Genomic DNA, 19922 nt, shown 5'->3' with positions numbered 1-19922 from the left:
TGTCCTTATTCACCCTCTTTAGGTTGGAGAAGGGACTTGGGACTCAGTAAACTGAAGATAACATGGGGATATAAAGAGGATATTCTTGCTCAAATTCTGTATTTTTCTAAGAGGAAGCTGCTGCTGGGAAGGCCTGGGATACACTGCACAGGCAGGATGACTTAAGAGGCTAGAGTAGCATAATTAGACAGAGAAAGTCCCTCAAATTTTTCAGTTTTCATGAGGCTTGGACATGGAGTTGATGTCCAAAGCCTGCCATGATGGGCTTTTGGCAAGAGATGGGAGTAGACTGCTGGGCCCGGGGACCATGTAGAGGACATGGCAGAGAGTCAGTGTTTGAGGCCAGGAGGAATTGAGTGGGGAGAAAGGCCCATGGTTTCACCAATATTTGAGACCAACAAGATTCTCTGTGATCACACAGACAAGGGCATCATCATGCTAGAAGCCAGTACATACACACCAGCTATAATGTCCCAGGACCAGCATCAGGATGGGAATCCCTCCATACACCTCCACTCACATATCATTCATTCAGAGAACATGTAAGTCACACACCTCTTCCTACATACATCTGCATAAGATTTCCTCCCCATCTCCCATCTCCACCTCAAGGCACATGGATGCCTAAGTTAAACTAAGGTGAAGGTCATGTATTCAAGAGACCAAAAAAAAAAAAAAAGCACATTAATATTTTAAAATACTGTCTTAGTTATAAATTGCCTCCATTACTACTACTATAACATTTCTTGGCATGCATGAGTGGCTCAGTCAAACATCTGACTCTTGATCTCAGCCCAGGTCTCGATCTCAGGGTCATGAGTTCAAGCCCCATGTTGGACTCCACACTGGGCATGGAGCCTACATTTAAAAAAAATAAATAACCCACTTCTCATACCACCTCCACTGCCACTAAAGGCTCACAAACCTACTATGTGTCAGGCATCAACTCTGCGGATTCTCAGAGCAACAACACGTGTGTGATTACAGGAAAAAAATAAACAATGCTGATTCCATTCTTGATTCAACCATTTGCTCACTCCATGGCTTTGGGCAACACTCTTCCTTTCCAATTCTCAATTTTCCCAGCTGGAACATGGAAATGAACCATGAGAAGGTCTCTCTTATCAGACCGTAGTCCAGCTGTAAGGTTTTCCAACAGTTCAGGGCTAGTGCCTTTTGAAATTTGGTTTCTGCCTGAATACCCAGTTGAAAAAGAAGCCAGAGAGGAAAATCAAGGCATTCTGTGATTCTATTGTTTCTGGCTCCTCCATGAGAGGTTTCTCATGAGAGGTTTCTCCCTGGTCGCTATGGAGAAACAGGACTGGACTTTGGAGCAAGATGGGATGTAAGATGAGTAAGAACCTCTTTTACCCCTATGTCATAGTCATTGTCCCAAGGAAAACAAGGCACAGAACGCTTGCTGGTGGAAATATGATGTGGGAAGTTCTAGACTGTGTGTGCAGTCATGATATCCCTGATTTGACCTTAGCTCTCTAGAACATGGTAGAACAAAAGCTCACCCCTCTGGAATCAACAGCTGCATACATAATATCCATCCAGCCCTTAAATGTTGCCTGTAACAAAAGCAAATAAACATGAACATAATTATAGACTTGCTATCAACAGACAAGTGCCATACAACAGCAAGCAAGGCCCGCTGGGCAGATGTATATAGATGGACAGGACCGAATGTCCAGGACAGAATGTCCAGATAAAAGAACAGTAGAAGGGAACTAAAAAAATGGGTATCTTGGGTTTTTTTTCTTCTTCATTTGTACAAGATAAAAAGTTTTTTTTAAAGGAATTTCTGCTTTAAAATTTTCTAGAGAGGCTGTGTAACAATTGCTGGAAAGAGCCTGGCTGAGGCTTTCCTGATGCCACATGTTTGCACTGTCTGCCTAAGACCTGACAACTGTGGTTTGACCAGGGGACTGACTTCCAACAGAGAAGTGCTACTAATGGTGTGGCTTTGCATCTGAGTCTCCAGTCCTCTTTGTCTGGAGGTCTGGAGAGTAAGGAACCATATAGGACAGGGTGAGATGTAAAAGAGCATTGCTTGGAGGTTGAGGCTCAGTAGACAGTAAAGTTGGAGATGCTCAATGGGGAACAATTCCAGAGGGCATCGTCTTCCACATGGGAAATTGGGATTTGATTCTACTATCTCAATGGAGTCAGTGTATTTTTATTAAACTGAGAAATGATTTATGCTTCTTTTAAGGTTTCTCTCCTCACAGTGAAAAACATACCAACAGCACTTACCACTTGCAGCAGGGCAAGGTAAGCCATTCCCACATTGTCAAAGTTGACTGGAAGGGTGACCCAAGATAAATTTCCACTTTCACACTGAGTTTTGCTTGCAACAGTGCTGTGATTTATAACTGAGTTTATATCTGTTCTATTAATGCATCTTCCAAATTTTCCAGAAAAGAAGTTTACTCCCAGGATACAAAATATCAGCCAGAAAATGAGGCAGACAAGCAAAACATTCAGAATGGCAGGTATGGCACCTATGAGAGCATTGACTACAACCTTAAAAAAAAAAAAAGAAGAAGAAAAACATAACAGATGCATGGGATTCACCAAGCTGTGGATCTCAAGATGGGCCTGATATGTGGGACTGGACTTCTTGGAGCTCTGTCTTTAATTTCTACCTCCAACTCCCCCAGCCCTGTATCCTATGACAAGCCCTGCTCTCAGCTCCATACATAAAGGGTCTTTCTTTATCACTGAGGATCACGAGAAGTGTCCTTTGATGACAGTGTTACAGGCTTATGGGACACCTGCCCTAGGATTGAAAGGAAATCAGAGCCCATCTTGGCTACCACAGAATGGATACTATATCTTAAATTCTCCTCCATCTCTCAAATTCTAAGCAGTGGACTGGATGGGAAGGAGCCCAGGAAAAGCTTGGCAATTTAATGGAAGCCCAGCCCAAGAAGAGCAGTTGGCTCTTCCACCTCTCCCTGAACTTCCTCCCATCTATCTGAAGAATGTACCTTCATTCCTTCGAACTGGGACAATGTTCGTAGGGGCCTCAGGGCTCTTAGGGTCCGGAAGGACTTCAAGCTCTTTAAGTCAATGAGACTGGTCACAGAGACCTGGTGAGAAGAGAAGCCACAGGTAGTGTACCTGACTTGGTTTCCAGGGAAGCCAGTCAGGGACTGGCAGCCCTCATTCTGAGAGGCAGACACACGGTGTCTTCAGTGGATTATCCAGAAACAGAAAGCAGTCAGCCCCTGCTGGAAGTGGGAGGGCAAGTGAAGAGGCTATTTTTCTCCTTGCTTGCCAAAGCTACAGCCCATACAGGTGAGGACAATGCATTTACATTATTTATTTAATGAAAGACAAAGAAAAGCTGAGAAATTGTTGTGAGTTAAAGGAAACCAAAGGGACATGACAATGTTGTGTCAGTTGGGGTCCTGAATTGGATCCTGGCTTGGGGGGAGGTGAGGGGAGCCAAGGTGGATGGATAGAAAGAATTATCCATAAAGGACCTTGTTGAAACAATTGACAAAATTTGAAAATGGATATGGGTTTTGCTATTGAGTCATGTTAAGTTTCCTAACTTTGATAATTGTGCTGTAACTGCGAGACAATAACCTTTTTCTTAGGAAATACACACTGGAATGTTCAGGGGTAAAGAAGTGTGGTGCCTGCAACCTAATCTCAAGCAATTTAGAATGAAAAATGGAGAGAAAATGGCAAAGCAAATGGGGTGAAATGTTAATAATTCATGAACCTGGGGAAAGAGTATAAGGGGTTCTTTACACTATTTCTTGCAACTTTTCTTTAAGTTTAAAATGATATAATAAAAAGTTACAAGAAAATAATAAACTGTTTGCGAATATTTCCCCTCACTCAAATGCCTCCTTTGGAGGAATTAAATCCAATTTTCTCTCCCAACATACTTCTTCCCAATGGGTCAGAACTAAGGAGTGGAAAGCTCTGCAAACACACTAAATTGAAACTTAACTATAATGAGCTTAAATTGAAGACCGCTATTCACAGATTCTAGTCATTCTTACTGATAATGCAGAGCCTTCAGAGGTTGAACTTGAAAGAAGGGTTGCTCAGCAGGACAGGAAGTGAATTATCATATGACTGACCATGCTGATATCAGAGTTCATGATTATCTAAAATCAGTCCCCTACCAATCTCATTGTCGTAGTAAAATACTAGCAAATTGGGAGAAATTAAGTGAGTTAATATGGCAGAATAACAAAATTTTAAAATGTGTAATCATTTTTTTAAAAAAAAATCACCATAAATTCAAAATGCTTTTATTTATAAAGGTTTTCCAGGGGTGCCTGGGTGGCTCAGTCAGTTTAGTGCCTGCCTTTGGCTCAGGTCACGATCCCAGGATCTTGGGATCGAGCCGCACGTTGGGCTCTCTGTTCAGCGGGGAACCTGCTTCTCCCTCTCCCTCTGCCTGCCCCTCCGCCTGCTTATGCTCTCTTTCTCTCTCTCTCTATCAAATAAATAAATAAACTCTTTTTTTTTAAGATTTTATTTATTGGACAGAGATAGAGACAGCCAGCGAGAGAGGGAACACAAGCAGGGGGANGTCAAATAAATAAATAAACTCTTTTTTTTTTTTAAGATTTTATTTATTGGACAGAGATAGAGACAGCCAGCGAGAGAGGGAACACAAGCAGGGGGAGTGGGAGAGGAAGAAGCAGGCTCATAGCAGAGGAGCCTGATGTGGGGCTCGATCCCGGAACGCCAGGATCACGCCCCTGAGCTGAAGGCAGACGCTTAACCACTGTGCCACCCAGGCGCCCCTAAATAAACTCTTTATAAAGGTTTTCTAAAATAGGCATTTTGTTTGTTCTCTTGTTTGTAGTAGCGCTGCCTGTTGGGAAAGTTATTTCAGCAGATTTTCCACAAATATTTCCTTGTTCCTAGCCAGAGGGAAAAGGATGGCACAGTTCAGCAGTTCTTCTGACTTTACCAAATAACTGTTATCGCAGGTGGGGAAGAAGGGTCTCTAGAGGGACACTGTACACCTTTTCAGCTGATAAGGTTATCCTTAGGCTATTCCACCAAATTGGGAAGCATTGATGAGACATGCAGACATAAAAATGCTCACATTATTTCCCACTCTATAGTACTCTTAAGGTGGGAACTCTTCTGCTGGTTCTATCTTTTTTTCTATCTAACTTGCATTTATTACTCTGAACTGTTATGACATTCACCATTTTGATATACATATTCTTGTGGTTTGTTCCTTTTAACTGTTATAAAATATTACAGGATAAAAATATTCATATTTTATGGATCCATTCCCCCTTGGTGTATATCTAGGTTATTTCCAATTCTTTGCTATTATGAACAACAAACTGGACAGATGTGTGCATTTTTCTTGCATACATACACAAGAGTTCTCCATAGATGTATAACTAGACATAGTATTTCTGGATAATAAATTGGGTGCATTTGTAATTTTACTTAATGTGCAAAATTTTCCCTAAAATAACTGTTACCAATTAAATTGTTAGCAGTGATTAGAAATTCCATTTTCTTATATCCTTCTCAGTATTAGAGATTATCCAACTTTAAAATTTTTGTCAGTCTGACAAATAATACAAAGTCTCTTATTTCAATATGCGCATCTATGCTAACTGGTGAAAAAGCTAGTGTGTATTTCTTCATATATTTATTTGTAATTTGTGTTCCTTATGTGAATTACCTGTTTGCATCCTTCTCCCATTCTTACATTAAGTTGTCTTTTTCTTGTTGATCTGTAGAGAGTCTTTATATACTATGCATAATAATTTTCTGTTATGCATATGGCAAGTCTGTCTCCAGGCTCTAGCCTGTCTTTATAATTACAATTCTATTGAAAAAAAACCAAAAGTTTTACATTTTGATATAGTTGAATTTAGATATATATTTTTTGTGACCGTGTTTATATTTTCTACTTCAAAACTATAAAGGTCATTTTATATAATGTTGATTAATGAGCAACATAAAAGGATTATTCACAGAGTACCTGGGTGGCTCAGTCAGTTGAGCATCTGACTCTTGACTTCGGCTCAGGTCATGATCTCAGGGTTGTAAGATCAAGACCCGTGATGGGCTCTGTGCTGAGTGTGGAGTCTGCTAGGATTCTCTTTCTCCCTCTCCCTCTGTCCCTTCCCCACCCCCCACTTGCATGCTGTCTCTAAATTTTTTTTAAAAAATTTTAAAAAGGATTATTTACATACTTTCTCTTATTTAATCTGCACAATAATGTTCTGAATTAAGTAGCATTATATATCACTTACCATGTTTCAGACAAAGAAAGTTGAAGCTCAGATGATTGGCAACTTGTTTCTGGTGGAACTGGGATTCACAACTTGGTTTATATGATACTAATGCTAATAATAGTAATGGTAGACCATACTTATCAAGTACTTTGGGATTTATAAAAATAAATATTTACAAGATTATTTCTTTTCTTGTTCTACTCATCTTTGTTCCATTCATTTTGTTACCAAGATTATACTTATCCAATAAAGTTTGCAAGCTTCCTCTTTCTTAATTCTTTGTAACAATTTGAATAAGGTTGGGGTTAACTATTTATCTTAGTTCAGCCTGCAATAACAGAATATCAAAGCCTGGGCTGCTTGTAAATAACAGAAATTTACTTCTCACAGTCTAGAGTCTAGGTAGTCCAAGATCAAGGTGCCAGCAGATTCAGGGTCTTGTGAGAGAGCACATCCTGACTCATAGATAGTTTTCTTCTCCCTATGTCTTCACATGGCAGAAGGGGTGAGGAAGCTCTGTGGGGTCTCTTTGATAACATCACTAGCCCCATTCATGAGGGCACTGCCCTCATAACCTAATCACCTCCCAAAGGTACCACCTCCAAATACGAATACATCGGTGGTTAGGTTTCAACATACGAATTTTAGGGGATGCAAACATTTCAGTATATAGCACTATTCCTTGAAAGTTTGGTAAAACTTGCCTGTAAAACCATCTGTGCCTGGTGCCCTTTTTTGACAGTGTGGTATTGAACTACTGTTTTGATATTTTAAATGGTTATTGTTAGAGTTATGTTTTCTATTTGTATCTGGTCTAATTTGGGCAATTTGTAGTCTATACTCTCATTTTCATTAAGGTGAAGACTTATCAAAAGGGGGAAGTACTTTGCCTAAGGTTACACAGAAAGAGAACAGACAAGATAACTTTAGGATCAGTTTCCTGAGTTTAGGTCAGTAGACCACAGGTCCGTAGAATGGAGATACCAATTATCTGTCCACTGTCTTATGGGTTCTTCACTATACTATAAGATAATGGGTGCAGTCACCTTGCAAACTGATAGGGTTTACAGACATGTGGATATTTTTATTCTTTTTTATTATTGCTGTTGGAGCTCCCATGTTACTGATGCTTTTTTAAAATGCCTGAATCACATGCCTACTTGTGTCCAACAACAACATTAACAACATTATGTTTCTCCAGTTGCTATGTTGACCACATGGCTTATGCTTATGCATTTGTCATGTCTACTTCTTTAAATAGCAGGGACAAAGTCTAACTAATAGCACATGGTAGAAAGAATATAGATGTTAAAATCAAGGGCTTCGGAGTAAGGCTTACTGGGTTTGAGTTTCATCTCCAACACTTCTAGCAGGCCAATTTTTGACATGTTTCTTAACCTCTCTATTACTTAGTTTCTCCTTGTGTATATGAGAAAAAATAATAGTACCTACCATATGGAGTGGTTGTGATAACTAAAAGAAAGAATGCTTATGAAGCATATGGCAGAGTACCTGGCATAGAGAAAGCACTCGATAAATGTGATGTATTATTATTAGCCTTAGCATAACACAGACCAAGGTGTGAATTCCAGTTTCATCTGAAACAAGTTGCTGACCATCTGAGCTTCAAGTTTCCTTATCTGTAATGTGGTAGGTAATGTATGACTCTGCTTAACTCAGAACATTGTTGTGCAGATTAAATGAAAGAATGTATGTGAATAATCCTCTTATGTTGCTTGGCAATTAAGATGGAGACCAGCCTAGTCTGTTGGCTGCTCACCTGCTTTGAGAAGTTTTGAGAGAAAATAGAAAGTTGGAAGAAGGGTGGGACACTCAAAGTTATTCTATGTATACATCAGACATAAGCAGTGCTTATGGAGAGAAGTGGATGAGTGCCATCATGGAAAGTATTGGGGTAGTGAGAATATGAAGTGCAGTGTGAGGAATAAGATCCAGGACAAACAGGACTGCTGATGGATAAATGACAACTACCTACAAGTACTGTGAAGAAAAATATTTTGGAGGGGTACCCAAATAAGGCACACAGGAAAAGCAGCTTCCTTATGGTATCTTCCCCTCCCCTACCCCAACCCCTGCTGCATGGAACACAGAGATGGTAAACTTACAATCACAATGATGAAATCAAGCCAGCACCAGACACTGGTGAAATACTTCCCAAATCCAAAGGCCACCCATTTTAGACCCATCTCCAGGATAAAAATGTATGTGAAAATATGGTCAGTACAATTTAGTAATGCTTGGATATTGGGTCGTTTCTCAAGGTGAACATCTTCAAATACCTGAAATGATAAAGCATAGCCATAGGCCAGGTTGAGTATTTGCTTAGAACTACTCGCTGACCTTACTTTTTAATTTTTCTTCCTTATTTGAATAAACTAGAATCTCTTTTGGTGACAAGGTTTTGCTCAAAAAGTATTAAGATTGAAATTTCCCAGTGGAATAAATTCCTTGAGTAAATAAAACTGGAAGAAGGGAAATTCTATTTCTAGACTCCTATTGCCACAATAGCTCCCTAGGCTCTCATCACTGATCCCTGAAATATGAAAATATTTTCCTAATAGATCACCACACAATTTCCTGGTCTTCTTGATCTTTCAACTCTTGCTAAGGATATCTTGCCAACTTTTCCAGAACCACCCAATGGCATATTCCATCTCTTTCATCCTCTTAGTTACCTTAGTGGCTCTATATAGAGGCTCTCCATTGCTCGTAACACCTTAGTTCCAAACACCTTAGTCTACACTATATATTTTGCCAACTCTGAGGCCAACAATCTACAACAAACAGCCTTATGACTTACCCCAGGGCTCCCAATGTATGTGCCCATTTTTTGTGTACCAAGACATGCAAAAGTTTGGGAAGCTCTGAGCTAGAGCTTCCAGTGTAAATTACCCTGAATATTAAACATTTGTTGAGTGTGATCATGAAAGTGAGACATCCTAGCCTCTGGAGAGACCCCTTTTCATGCTACATCCAAACATCCCCCTCAACTGAAATGTGTATGTGATACTCTGGGGTCTATATAACTAGAGTAGAAGCAGTCCTTTTGGCCTTTATAGAATTACTGAGAATGAAAAAAAGAAGATAAGTCTCCCTGGTACTTAACCTGTCATGACATTTGGGCAAACACTGAAGGTAAGAAAAAAATTGGTCCTGCTGTTGGGTACTAAGATAATCTCATAGTCCCATGGCCCTGGGGAAAAAGAATGCAAAAGAATAAAACAATCTGACTTCTAACTCCTAAGTGGGCTTCCTGTCCTCTGCTGGCTCCTCATCATTGTTAAAGTCTCATTTCAGTTGATATTTTCTTTGGAAACTGTCCTTCTTCCACCAAGACAATTAGGTGCCTGTTCTGCATGGCCCCATGTCATCCACTGCTTCTCTGAGTGTCACTATGGCCTTGGTCTATAACTGCTTGGACCCCATCTGTCTTCCATACTAGACTTCACGCTCCTGGAAGTCAGGGACTTGTCTTTGTGCCTCCTGAAGAGAGACAAATCTGAATAGTACTGGAAGCTTATTTCCTCTCTCATTTTGGAAGCTGAGCAACAACCTGGCTCAGCAGATTGGACTTTGCTCAATCAAAGACTAGGTCAATATCAGCAACTGAACTTTGGAGCCTCCCACATTATAATGAGGCCATTTCCTTGTCCAGAAAGCTCCCAATATTACCCAGTTGCTCAGACAAGAGCTTCTCAAACTCTAATGAGTCCCAAAGCACTTAGGTTCTGATTCAGCGGGTCTGTGGTGGGCCCAAGACTGCATTTCTAGCAAGCTTCCAAGTGATACTGAGACTGCTGATCCATATGCCACAGGCAGTGGCAAGGGACTAGATGCTTCTTGTCTCCATTTGTCTACAAATCTGTAAAGTGAAACAGGACCTGAGTCCTTCTCCTCGAACCCTCTGCATTGTGTGTTCAGTCTTGCTCTGCCCAACCTACACTTGCCTCATCAGAAGGCAGATGAGAACTAGGAGGATGGTATCATGTGTCCTTGACCTTCTGACAACACCATGCTTTCCCACTTACAAACACAGGGCTTGGTAGACACCAATTATCATTTGTGGAATAAATTAAAGAACCCTATTACTTGAATAAGAGTAAACAGCCAGTGCAAATGTGAGCACCAGAAGGCGACAAGGAATCCTAGACCAAGGATAAGCAATAAAAATAATTAAGAGAGTTCTCTGGCATGGTTTAGAAAAATTTACTGTTCTTTAGCTTGAGAAATAATTTATACTGTAGTAAGTAGATAAATGGAGATGTGTGCTGATCATAGGCTCTGGTGGGCCCCAATGTGTGCTCATCTCCTTTCACCCAGAGATCACATAAGTGTAAAGCACTAACCAGGACGGCAATAGTGAAGAAGCAAGACATTTCCATGTCCCTTCTAATTGCTAGTGACTTACTATGAAATGTTCTGTGATTCTAAATCGATAAGGGGGAACCTAAGACTCCATTCACTTACACAACAAATAGTAAGAGAGTTTGATTCTATATTATGGCCATTTTAAGGGAAAATATAAAGTAGAAGGGGGAGAGAAAAAGAGAGAAACATGTAGGTGATAAGAAAGAATATGCAATTACTCAAGTAAGGGAGGCAAGAAGGACCAAAAGGTGAGGAGAGAGAGCAGGAAGGAGTTTATGACTACATGCTATTGGAGGCATGGATTTAGTTATTTCCAAACCTTACTGGGACCACTACACCTCGATCTGGAAGGAGCTGCTATGTGAATAAAGCAGTATCTGTTTGTCTCTCCTCTCAAGGGACCATGACTGATGGACAATACCAAGACAAATTATTATGTCCAAATCTGGACCCGTAGCCTTCTCCTCCTAATGTTCTACCTTTAGGAAACCAGCATTATGGTTTTCCAGGAAGGAGAGGTAAGAATATTGCTGTCTAGAGGAAGAAACATGTAGAATAGAGTGAAAATGTCTAGAAATTCTCCAAGAATGAGGGTCAGGCATGGGGTTCAGGGCCAGACTCCAGTAGCCACTTTAAAGTGTTGATTTGAATCATGCTTCCCCATAAGTAAAGTGTCTTTGGCTTGGGACTTCCCAGGTGGAGCTGGACTCCAGAAGTTGCACAAAATCCTGCCCTCAAGGGGAACCAGCAGCAAAGATCCCACTTCTGCCTCCCCATATTCACAGCCCCATGTCAGAATGTTGCCTAGCCACCTGATGCCCAATGTCCCCACAAGACTGTGATAATTTACCAGTGCCCCACTGCTCAGCAGAATCACAAAGATAATAAAACTCTCAAACCAGCTGTGTTTCACTATTTGGTAGCAAGTTTTCCGCAGGTTCCACCAAATGATCCAGGGGGACTTTCTCTTGTCTATGGCACAGCATGGGAAGCAGTGACCCAGGCCTGCAAAGAATGAGCAGTAGCATTAATCTTAGTGTCTGTAAAGAACTGCACTGATAACCCTAACTCTTCACCCCTCCCTTTATGCATGTCCCTTACCTCTGCAATTCTTCCCACTGAAGAGGTGGAGTCATTTTGCAACCTCTGAATCTGGGCTCAGCCATGTAACTTGATTTAGCCAATAGAGCAGAGTGAGAATCATACACACCAGTTCTGAGCTTTGGCCTTGAAAGGCCACTTGCTCTCTGGCACCATCTCCGTAAAGAGAGGAATATTTGCGCCAGTCCACTGGTTTCAGGAGAAGGAGAATGGACATGTGGTACAGAGCCAAGGGACACAGTTAAGCCAAGGGGCCCAGTTAAGCCCAGGCCAGATTGGACAACTCCCAGTCATTATCACTCATATGAATAAAGCCAGCCAAAATCAGTAGAAATAACCAGCCTTGATGAGTGGAGTCATGTAGACACATGTTTATTATTGTGTGCCACTGAGACTTCATGGCTGTTTGTCATGCAGCAATTTCTTTTGGCAACAGTAAACAGTGTCCTAAGGACTGAGGGGAATGAGGCAAGGATGGGCACAGGCTCTATGAACAACCCAAACCACACAATCTGATCAATTGTCAAGGAATTTACACATAGCTAAGGCGTTTACACTAGCCTTCAGCATGAATTACATCACCCTTCTCACCTTGTCTCCTTCACCCATCCTCCAAGTTCCATGGAGGTTAATTTCATGGTGATCACAACATTCCACTCCTTTCCACATCATCTTCCTAAGCTACTATGAGGTTTCCTCAGTCTGTCCCTGCCCTCTTCCACCGTTCAGAACATCAATAGGTTAATCTCCCTAAAAGGCTTTCTTTCCTGTCTTTTATGCCATTCCTCCCTTCTTCTAGAAACCAACCTTTCTTCTCCAACCTCACTGTTGACGTCCTGTACACACCTCAAGCATCCAAATGTAAGTCAGGATAACTAACAGTAGTTTATCCCCAGCCTGACCACTGACCCCATGGGCAGTTGGGGGGTTGTCAAACAACCTGGAATAAGTTTGAAACTCATTCTTGGTGTCCATTCTGAGACCAATCTAGTGTCAAACTTACTGTATGGTGACTAACATAATATAATAAAAAATCATTAAAAATAAATAAATATAAATAAAAATTTTAAAAAGAAATTTTAATTTTAGATTCATTCATTCATTCAAGTCTCTATCTATGTTGAGCCCATAATCTGGGCAAGATTCCATTCTTACACTAGAGATACAATATTGATTAAATCAGTGCCTAAGTTTCTAAGGACCTCACAAGAGAGACAGAAACAAATAAATTTCCCACAATGAATATAGGAAATAATAAAGACACATAGAAAGGAACCACTATATCCACTCAAGGAATCAGGAAAGACTGCATTTATTGATTGCTTATTATGAGCCAGATATTCTTCTAGGTGATTTACATTCACTCATTTAAGACCAACAATAATTCTTTCCAGTATATACTATTATAGCCATTTTATAAATAAAGCATAGAGAAGCTAAGTAAATTGAACAAGCCATACAGCTAGTAAATAAGGAGGCCAGAACTGAGCTCAGAGCCAAAGCTCCTAACTACAATATTATCCTTCTTCCAGAAAAAAATCTTGAGGGATGTATTGAGGGTCTGGCAGGGCTCCATTCAACCCTGGACTTATGGTCAGCTTCCCTTGGACTACCACCTCAACTACATCTTGACAACAGATGTACTGGGGGCTATAGAAAGTGGCAGACATATTGGCCCAGTGAGAAGAGTTTTCTAGAGGAAAGTTTTCTACAGTTTCTGCTCTGATTGTTAGGCTGTGTTAGTTAAGCCCACCTTAATCAAGAATTTCTGAAATCTCCTTTGCCTGGATCTGATAATGGCCCCAAGAACCTATAGATGCCCTCTCTTCACTTCTGTCTCCAGTAGAAGTAGAAAGAAGGCATCTATCAAAATCATAGCGCTTCCAAGAACAACAGAATCTCATCCAAATGTTCTGTGAACTGGATGCAGGAATACTGCCACTTACCTTTGGGAAAACATCTCTCCGGTTCTTTTTTGGGAACCATTTCAGGTACCCGCCCAAAGGGATCCTGTGGATCAATGGTGCTACATTCTGAGAGCACACTGGTAGTATCACACTTCTGGACAACAGAACAAAGGAAAATGGGAATCATTTACCAAGACTGACTCTCACAATGGTAGCACCTAATACCTTAGTGTATAACTTTTTAGGCATGAAGCTAGCTGGGCAAAGGATTCTAGGTATTAGTGTATCTAGAAAGTATCCCTCTCACTGAGTGCTTTTTAAAATGCTCTAAGAAATAGCAGGAAGGGAAGAATGAAGGGGTTGGGGTAAACAGAAGGGGTAACGAACCACGAGAGACTATGGAGTCTGGGAAACAAACTGAGGGCTTCAGAGGGGAGGGGGGTGGGGGATTGGGACAGGCCGGTGATAGGTATTAAGGAGGGCACATATTGCATGGAGCACTGGGTGTTATATCCAAACAATGAAGCATGGAACACTACATCAAAAACTAATGATGTACTGTATGGTGACTAACATAACATAATAAAAAATTTAAAATAAATAAATAAAATACTCTGACTAGCTCTGATTTTAGGATAGAATTCTCTAACTGCTCTCCCCTGGCTGAAAAAAGGTGAGATATATAAAGACACAATATCTCAACTTTTTCCTCCCTACAAATCATATCTCTGATACTACCTAACTCCAGATAGGAAGGCTGGGTGATGAGGTGAAGGCTATTTGACTGAGACTAATTTTTAGCTCTTTCAATTCCTGGAATAATAGGTCTAGACTCCAGAGCCGAATGAGTCTAGACTCATTGTTTTGGTGGTTCTCATTATTTTGCCCTCCAGGAGACATGCTGACAATGTCTAAAGACACTTTCGATTTCACAACTGGGGGATACTATCGACATCGAGTGGGTAGATGTCATGGATGCTGCTAAACACCCTACAACAGACAGAACAGCCCAGCACAAGGAGGGATTATCATGCCCCAAACTTCATAGTGGAGAGGTTAAGAAACCCTGGCCTTTGCTTAAGATCTGATTCTGGCAGTTTGCTCTGCATTAATCCTGATATTTTAATCTTGATAGCCATAGTGGCTAGGTTGGAGAATGTGTATGGATAAGCTACGTGTTCCTTTTGGAACACCCTGGGAAAATTACCTTTTGGGGATCCTGTTCTGACAAACATATGTCATCTTCAGAGAACACCTCAATTTCCACACTTTGAGTTCCTGGGCTGATGGACTTCTTGGTCGTCTGGTGGAGTTCAAAGTCCTGACACCAAAAAGCACAGAGTAAGATTAATATTCTTCCTGGGCATCTCACTTGAGATAAAACAAGTTTGAATTGTGACATTATTACTTTTTTTCTTCTTACTTGTTAAAACTGCTCCTGGAGAAACTCAACATAAAATAATTCTGGGAAAACTACTATAGGAAACAGGTAATGAAACTTACTCAGAAGTCATATGATCGAACGATATGGTTTTGGTACAAAATTCACCAAATAATTCAGAGATGAAACTTACTGTATCTTTTCACTTCAATGACTAAATAATAAGTTATTTAATAAGTGTAGTGGTATAATTAATTATCTCTGAAAATATAATATAATGCCAGAATACGGTAAAGAATAAAATTCATAATGACTTGATATACTGATATAAAAATAGATGAGTAAAAATGTTAGAATAATTTGGAAAATAATTTTTTTATTCTTTGGGGTACAGAGGGTTGGCTTAGTGAAACAGAAAAGAGCATTAAAGAGAAAAGTGAAAATGTATTATAGATAAAAATAAAAAATAAATTTTGTCTTATGACCTGCGGGTATATCCAAGAAAGATGTGTAAAGTCATGCCTTAGGTGAGGGTTTCATCCTAAAATCTATGTGAGTGTTCCTGTGACTCTGACACTGTAAGGTCATAATTTAAGAACTCTTCTCCTATTTGAACACATGCATCGATATATTACAAACACACACAACACACACACACGTGTGTGAGAAACAAGTAAATATAGCTATGAACCAGACACAGAACAGAAATATGAAGTAGTGACAATTTAGAGCATGTAGCAGGTAATGATCACTAAAGGTACCCCATGTGAGGAAAGCAACCACAGCTATGTTCAAGGCTTGAAACTTTGGACTGGGATGAAGTTCTTGCACTTAAGAGAGAAAGCCAAAACAAGTTGTGGCCAATGCTTGGAATTATAATCATACACAGCTGCATATCTATGTAGGCAGGAGGAAGTACAGCTTCAGAAATAGAATCTGGGTAAAGGTACCCACTGGATCTGAAATACACCTAGTATCACTATTAGACAAGAATCCCAAATTGTCAATGTGAGACTTGGTTCTGCAGTGGCTGCCCTAGGAGGGTCTATTAAAGACAGCACAGAACCTGGACAGCACAAAGAGAGTGACAGATCCTCTCACTAAAGAGAAATTGAAACTAACACTCCAAAATATAGGAGGAGACAAACAAAATAAGTGGCCTAAAAATGAACTACTAAGAGGTAAATCTACTTCAGAAAAAAAAAAACGAATAATCTGAAAGTGTCATTGAAACGAATAAGTTTAGGATTTAATGAAAAAGATATATAGAGTTTCGCTTTCTGGATGGCAGTGTAAGGCGTTCCATGGACATAATCTCCAAAGAAATAAGAATAAGCATAAGTGGTGAAAATATTTTTAAAAAATCATTTAAAGTCTCTGGAAATTGTCCTAAGGCATACAGCAAATGAAGAAACTCATATTCAAATTTTTTTTTCAGAATTCAGTAATAGTAGCAGGAATTCATGGCAACTGAAACATGAGCTTCCCTCTCTTTCCCCACCCTCCAGCTCAGTTGATGGAAGCCCTTCTCTAGGCAGCTGTGATCAAGAAGATGGTGCTCCCTCTACCCTCAGCCCCCAATCAAGAGATATGTATCTTAGCAGGAGGTGTAGATCACCAGCTTTTCTCATTCTCTCCAACTCTGAGTTGAAGAGGCTACATTCCTCATGAATATGGCCAAGAAATTGGGCTCTCTTTTTCCATCCAGCCTCTACTCATAGGACAGAGACTTTATTCCAGATTCAGCAGCTTGAGCATACTGGGGTCCTCATCACCCTCACCCCAACTAGTTTATAGGGAAGAGGTTCCATGCAGAAAGAAGGAAGCGAGAAGATGAGAGGCTACTGCCCCCCCAAGTACTTGGATTATAGCTAAGAAATTTTGCTTGTGGCAGGAAGCATTCCATAAGAAACAAGAACTCTGATGCTCCCCCCAAAAGAACTGACTTTATGTGGAACAATGTGGGGGGGGGCCGTTAGGGGGAGGGTTCAAGTCTAAGCGTATTCTTGAAAACAATGGAGACTTTGATGGAAAGCAAATAAGAAGAGACTGGTAGCCTCTTCTTCATTAAAAACAACAAATTAAACCACAGGTCAGCAAGTTCACTACAGAGAACCATGGAAAGAGACAGCTAAGAAGAATCTCTCTGGGGTCAGAACAAATCTCCAAGATGGCCTTATAAATATCCCTCCTTGAAATTAATTAGATCAGATTGTGGAGGAATTAATGCCCTGTGGTATTGTCAAAAACAACAGAGCAATTAGCCAGCAATTAGTTCAGCCCAAAATCTGGGTGTGATACCAAAGAAGGCAGACAGATTAATAGAGAGAACATGGAAAGAGATAGTCAAAGAAAGCCCTGCTAAGATAACTGTCATCCTGCAGTGACTGTCTGCAAACCCAAGGGTGTGTCCTCTGAGGAGTGACACCAAAGACTTCACATTTGTGTGTGTGTGGCGAGAGTAGGCAGAGGAAAGAGGGAAAATAGACTTCACTAGAATAGTCTAGCCAAGTCACCAAACAAGCTCCAGAGAGGAGAAAAGGGAATCAGTTCCAGATCTGCTGCAATATATTACTTAAAATGTCCGATTTTAAACAAAAATAATAGAACATGGGAAAACCCAGGAAAGTATGACCCACACTTAGGAAGAAAGCAGGTAACATACACTGCCTGTGAGGGGGCCTGGATGCCAGAGTTAATTAAGAAAGAATGCAAAGCAGTCATTATAAATATGTTCAAAGAATTTTTAAAAATTTAATAAATAAAGGACACTATGATAACAATGTATAATCAAATATAGAGTATCAGTGAAGAGATAGAAGTTATTTAAAAAACTAATAAAAATTCTGGAGTTGAAATGTGTGATAACTGAAATGAAAAATTCACTAAGTGGAGCAACAATATATCTGAACTGACAGAAGAAAGAATCCGTGGACTTGAAGAGAGATCAGGAAAGAGTATGCAATCCAAAGAGCACAGGAAAGAAGGAAGAATGAAAACTTAAAGGAAGCTCAAAGGAATGTAAAACACCATGAAGCATACCAACCAGAAAGAAAAGAGAAGGGCAAGCAGAATAAGGGCTGAAAACTTCCCAATTTTGACTGAAAGCATTAATCTACACCTCAAAGAAGCTCATAAAACTCAAAGTAGGATAAACACGAAGAGATCCAAACCTAGATATATCATAGTAAAAATGCTGAAAGCCAAAGACAGAGAAAATATTGAAAGTAACAAGAACAAAGTTGTTCATTGCATACAAGGGGATCTCAACAAAATTAACAGCTGACCTCTTTCTTTTTTTAAGTAGGCTCTGTGCCCAACATGGGGCTTGAGCTCATGACCCTGAGATTACAAGCCATGTGCTCTACCAACTGAGCCAGTCAGGCACCCCAACAGCTGACCTCTTATTAGAAACAATGGAGACTAAAAAGCAGTGGAAGGAGATACTAGGAGTGCTGAAATTAAAAAACAAATGTGAACCATGATTTTATTATCTAGAAAAACTATCTTTCAAAAATGAAGGTGAAATAGAATAGCACATAAACAAAAACAGAAAATTCTTTGCTAGCTGACCCACCTTACAAAAAATACTGAAGAAGATCCTCCATCCTGAAAGTAAATGATCCTAAATGGTAATAAAAGTCCACACAAAAAGAGCAAAGAGCACAGGTAAAGGTAAGTCTGTAATTATAAAAGATGAGAAAAATTCATATTTATTTTCCTTTCTTCTCTATAGCTGACTTCAAAAGAAGTTGTCTAAAACAGTTAAAAATTAATGTATTGTTGGACACGTAATATATAAAAATAAAATATACGGGGTAATAACAGCACCAAAGAGGCGAATGGAAGCAAAGTCATCGTAAGGAAATGACACCTGAAGTTTCCTCAAATTCACAGAAACAAATGAGGAAAGCTGGAAATGGTAAATAAGAAGATTAATAAAATAAACTCTGTAAATACATACTTGCTTTCTTTTCTCAGCTTCATTAGTAAACATAGATGAAGGGATAATAAAAATGTATTGTTGGGTTTTAACATATATGGATGTAATATGTATAATAAAGAATAGCACAAAAATGTGGGAGAGGGAATAGAGCTATACATGAGTAATGTTTCTATATCTCACTATAATTAACTTACCAGACATCAACTCTGATAAGTTAGATGTATGTGGCAACCCCTAGAGCAATCAGTAAGAAAATAACTTTAAAAAGTGGTGAAAAATCATTAAAGGAATTAAGATGTTACATTAGAAAATATTCAAGCAGGGGCGCCTGGGTAGCGCAGTCATTAAGCGTCTGCCTTCGGCTCAGGGCGTGATCCCGGCGTTAGAGGATCGAGCCCCACATCAGGCTCCTCTGCTATGAGCCTGCTTCTTCCTCTCCCACTCCCCCTGCTTGTGTTCCCTCTCTCGCTGGCTGTCTCTGTCAAATAAAAAAATAAATAAATAAAATAAAATCTTTAAATAAATAAAATCTTTAAAAAAAAATATTCAAACAATGCAAAGTAAGGCAATGAAGGAAGAAAAGAGGAATAACACATAAAACACATAGAAACATAAAATATGAGAAATAAAAAAACTAGATCAATAATAATATTAATTATTAAACAATCTAGCAAAATGGCAGAAATTGTCAGGCTGGATAAGAAAACAAGAGCCAATTATGTACTGTCTACAGGAAATACATTTTGGATTCAAAGACACAAATAGTTTAAAGGAAAAGAATGGAAGAAGCTATCATACAAGCAGAAACCATAAGAAAGCTGGAGTGACTATATTAATGTCAGAAAAAATAGACATTGAGTTTTCTTGTTTTTTGTTTTTTAGAGAGAGAGAGCACACAAGGGCGGGAATCTTAAGCAGGCCCCATGCCCAATGCAGATCCTGAGACAGGG

At 39.7% G+C, this 19922-nt stretch overlaps 1 protein-coding gene across 1 annotated transcript in view; it reads right to left on the bottom strand.

Annotated features, from left to right (window-relative positions):
- Nucleotides 1-19922, bottom strand: part of SCN11A (sodium voltage-gated channel alpha subunit 11) — an 87294-nt gene that overhangs the window by 17179 nt on the left and 50193 nt on the right. Inside the window, exons 16-22 of the mRNA XM_002930005.4 lie at nt 14853-14966; nt 13685-13799; nt 11488-11642; nt 8375-8548; nt 2997-3098; nt 2260-2529; nt 1521-1574 (exon numbers count right to left, since the gene is read on the bottom strand). Coding sequence (XP_002930051.1) covers nt 1521-1574; nt 2260-2529; nt 2997-3098; nt 8375-8548; nt 11488-11642; nt 13685-13799; nt 14853-14966 — 984 coding nt within the window. The remainder of the gene's footprint in view (nt 1-1520; nt 1575-2259; nt 2530-2996; nt 3099-8374; nt 8549-11487; nt 11643-13684; nt 13800-14852; nt 14967-19922) is intronic.

Source organism: Ailuropoda melanoleuca, chromosome 6 (assembly GCF_002007445.2).
Source record: "Ailuropoda melanoleuca isolate Jingjing chromosome 6, ASM200744v2, whole genome shotgun sequence".
Classification (NCBI taxonomy): domain Eukaryota; kingdom Metazoa; phylum Chordata; class Mammalia; order Carnivora; family Ursidae; genus Ailuropoda; species Ailuropoda melanoleuca.
The sequence above is the reverse complement of the archived record's forward strand: the minus strand, read 5'-3'. Positions and strand labels throughout refer to the sequence as shown.